We start from the raw sequence: 2,342 nt of genomic DNA, 5'->3' as shown, positions 1-2,342 counted from the left end.
GCTTGGCCTGCAGGGAATAAAGTGGACAGGGACAGGGGAGGATATGAGGCTCTCATAGTTGTCCAGACAAGAGACAATACATGGTGGCTTGATGTAGGGCCATGGACACAGGGCTGGAGAGAGAATGACAGATTTAAGTCTATTCTGGAGGCAGAAATGATAGGACTTGGGCTGGGCGCAATGGCTCATGCCTGTAATCCCAGCACTTTGGGAGGCCGAGGTGGGTGGATCATGAGGTCAGGAGTTCAAGACCAGCCTGGCCAAGATGGTGAAACTCCATCTCCACTAAAAATACAAAAATTAGCCAGGCGCAAGCGTGCACGCCTGTAATCCCAGCTACTCGGGAGGCTGAGGCAGGACAATCACTTGAACCTGGGAGGCAGAGGTTGCAGTGAGTCGCGATCATGCCACCACACTCCAGCCTGGGCGACGGAGTGAAACTCCATCTCAAAAAAAAAAAAAAAAAAAAAAAAAGAAGAAAAGAAATGATAGGACTTGCCAAAGAATATATCCTTGATTTCTTACAGTGCAACCTTGGCCCATGGCTCAGGTTAGAGATGGGGTGTTGATGGGAGTCATTTCAGGGTTGCAAACACAGCACCTATACAGGCCACTGGGTACAGATGGGTCCACCTTTGGGATCAAGCCGACCTTCAGAGAGGGTTACACACGGGCCCTGCTACTGTCCCTGTCACCATTCCCGCAACCTAAAGGTCTTCCCTGAGCCCACTGTTGCTAAGAAATGCTGCAAGCAGCAGCCAGATCAAATCCCCTCTTGCGTTTGCTTTAGAAACATTGTCCAGGGCATTGCTGTTACCTTAGTGACTTTTCTAATGAGACCCACACTTGAAGCCAAGATGATCTCAAAAAAAAAAAAAAGGCCAAGAAGAGAAGAGAAACCTCTCCTAGTGCTAAATGCTGAGGAAAGTGGAAAGCTTCACTCTCCTGAGGGGCTGGTATTCGTTTTCCTCTCCAAGAGTAGTCGTGAATGGGGTCTCCCTTTCTGTTGGGAGGAAGCCCAGAACCAAATTTGAAGCCTGCACAGCAACCACGGGGGCCTGTGTTTGCTTCAGTTTCCCCTGCTGTCCTCTCCCCACTTCTCTGCCAGTTCTCACTTCCAACCCACGTGTTTCATGGTTCACAGTTTATTCTTTTTAAAACCTTCATGATCGGGTCCGTTCTTGGGGAAAGCTAAGCCATTGTAGATAGAGGTGGGGGAGGCATCTCACAGCTCTGGTGCATCCAGCCAGGATGTTTCCGATGCGCAGGAGTGAGGAGAGCACCCCATTTGCCCCCCAGTTATTTCCTGTAACTTTCGACCTGTTGGTGCTGGAGGCCCCTCACCACCTCTCCATCGCTGCGATCGTCTCTACCAGGGGTGCGTTGCGGGTCTCGGTCAGGAAGCAGACAGCCAGCCCAGCCAGGACTGCGGTGGCCCCGAAGCTCACAGGCGGCAGGATGGTGCTGTACTCCCCAAGTCTGGTAACCAGGGGTGCCGCCAGGCCCCCGAGGCGGGCGTAGACCGAGGCGAAGCCCATCCCCATCTGCCTGTGGGAGGTGTGTGGATGGGTCAGTGCAGCGACCTGCACCCCTAGGGGCCCAAGAGAGCCGTGCCCTGAGTGTCAGCGGACAGGAGGGACCGGGGATCCTGCCTCAGTGAGCCCAGCAGGTCTCAACCTGCAGCGTCTCCCCCCATGCACCCACCTGATCTCTGTGGGGTACAGTTCGCCTGTAAACAGGTACACGCAGATGAAGGAGCTGGCCAGGCAGCCTTTGCCCAGCGCTGCCTGGGCCGTGCGCAGGATCTGCATGCCTAGACAGGGGAGTGGGGTGGAGCTGAGGAGGGAGGGAGGAGGGGGAGGCCCAGGGTGCAGTGGAGAGGGGCGGAGCCTCAGGAGGGGATAGGCCCGGGGGAAGAGGCAGAGCCCACTCAGAACCCAGAGAAGAACCAGGATTTCCACCATCTCCCCTTCCCAACTGTTTCTGGGATGCAGGAGCCCCCCAACTGCCCTTCTCTGACTTCTGCCTCCTTGCTCCCTTATTTGCATCTGCTGCCAAGTCCTGCTGGGTAGGCAGGTGCTTTAGAGTCAGGCCTGGATTCAAATCGCAGCTCTCACCCCGCTGGCTGACCTTAGTCACTGTTTCTTACCCCCTTTGCATCTCCCTGTCCTCATCGGTAAAATGAGGAAGATTGGCCAGGCGCAGTGGCTCACGCCTGTAATCCCAGCACTCTGGGAGGACGAGACGGGTAGATCACGAGGTCAGGAGATCGAGACCATCCTGGCTAACACGGTGAAACTCCGTCTCTACTAAAAATACAAAAAATTAGCTGGGCGTGGTGG

The 2,342-nt window shown here is 55.0% G+C and overlaps 1 protein-coding gene across 1 annotated transcript in view; it reads right to left on the bottom strand.

The window, feature by feature from the left end:
• Window positions 1–2,342, bottom strand: part of SLC22A20 (solute carrier family 22, member 20) — a 26,928-nt gene that overhangs the window by 2,347 nt on the left and 22,239 nt on the right. Inside the window, exons 8-9 of the mRNA XM_011993554.1 lie at window positions 1,705–1,813; window positions 1,345–1,548 (exon numbers count right to left, since the gene is read on the bottom strand). Coding sequence (XP_011848944.1) covers window positions 1,345–1,548; window positions 1,705–1,813 — 313 coding nt within the window. The remainder of the gene's footprint in view (window positions 1–1,344; window positions 1,549–1,704; window positions 1,814–2,342) is intronic.

Source organism: Mandrillus leucophaeus, unplaced genomic scaffold, assembly GCF_000951045.1.
Source record: "Mandrillus leucophaeus isolate KB7577 unplaced genomic scaffold, Mleu.le_1.0 Scaffold43, whole genome shotgun sequence".
NCBI lineage: Eukaryota > Metazoa > Chordata > Mammalia > Primates > Cercopithecidae > Mandrillus > Mandrillus leucophaeus.
This window is presented reverse-complemented; position numbering and strand designations above follow the sequence as displayed.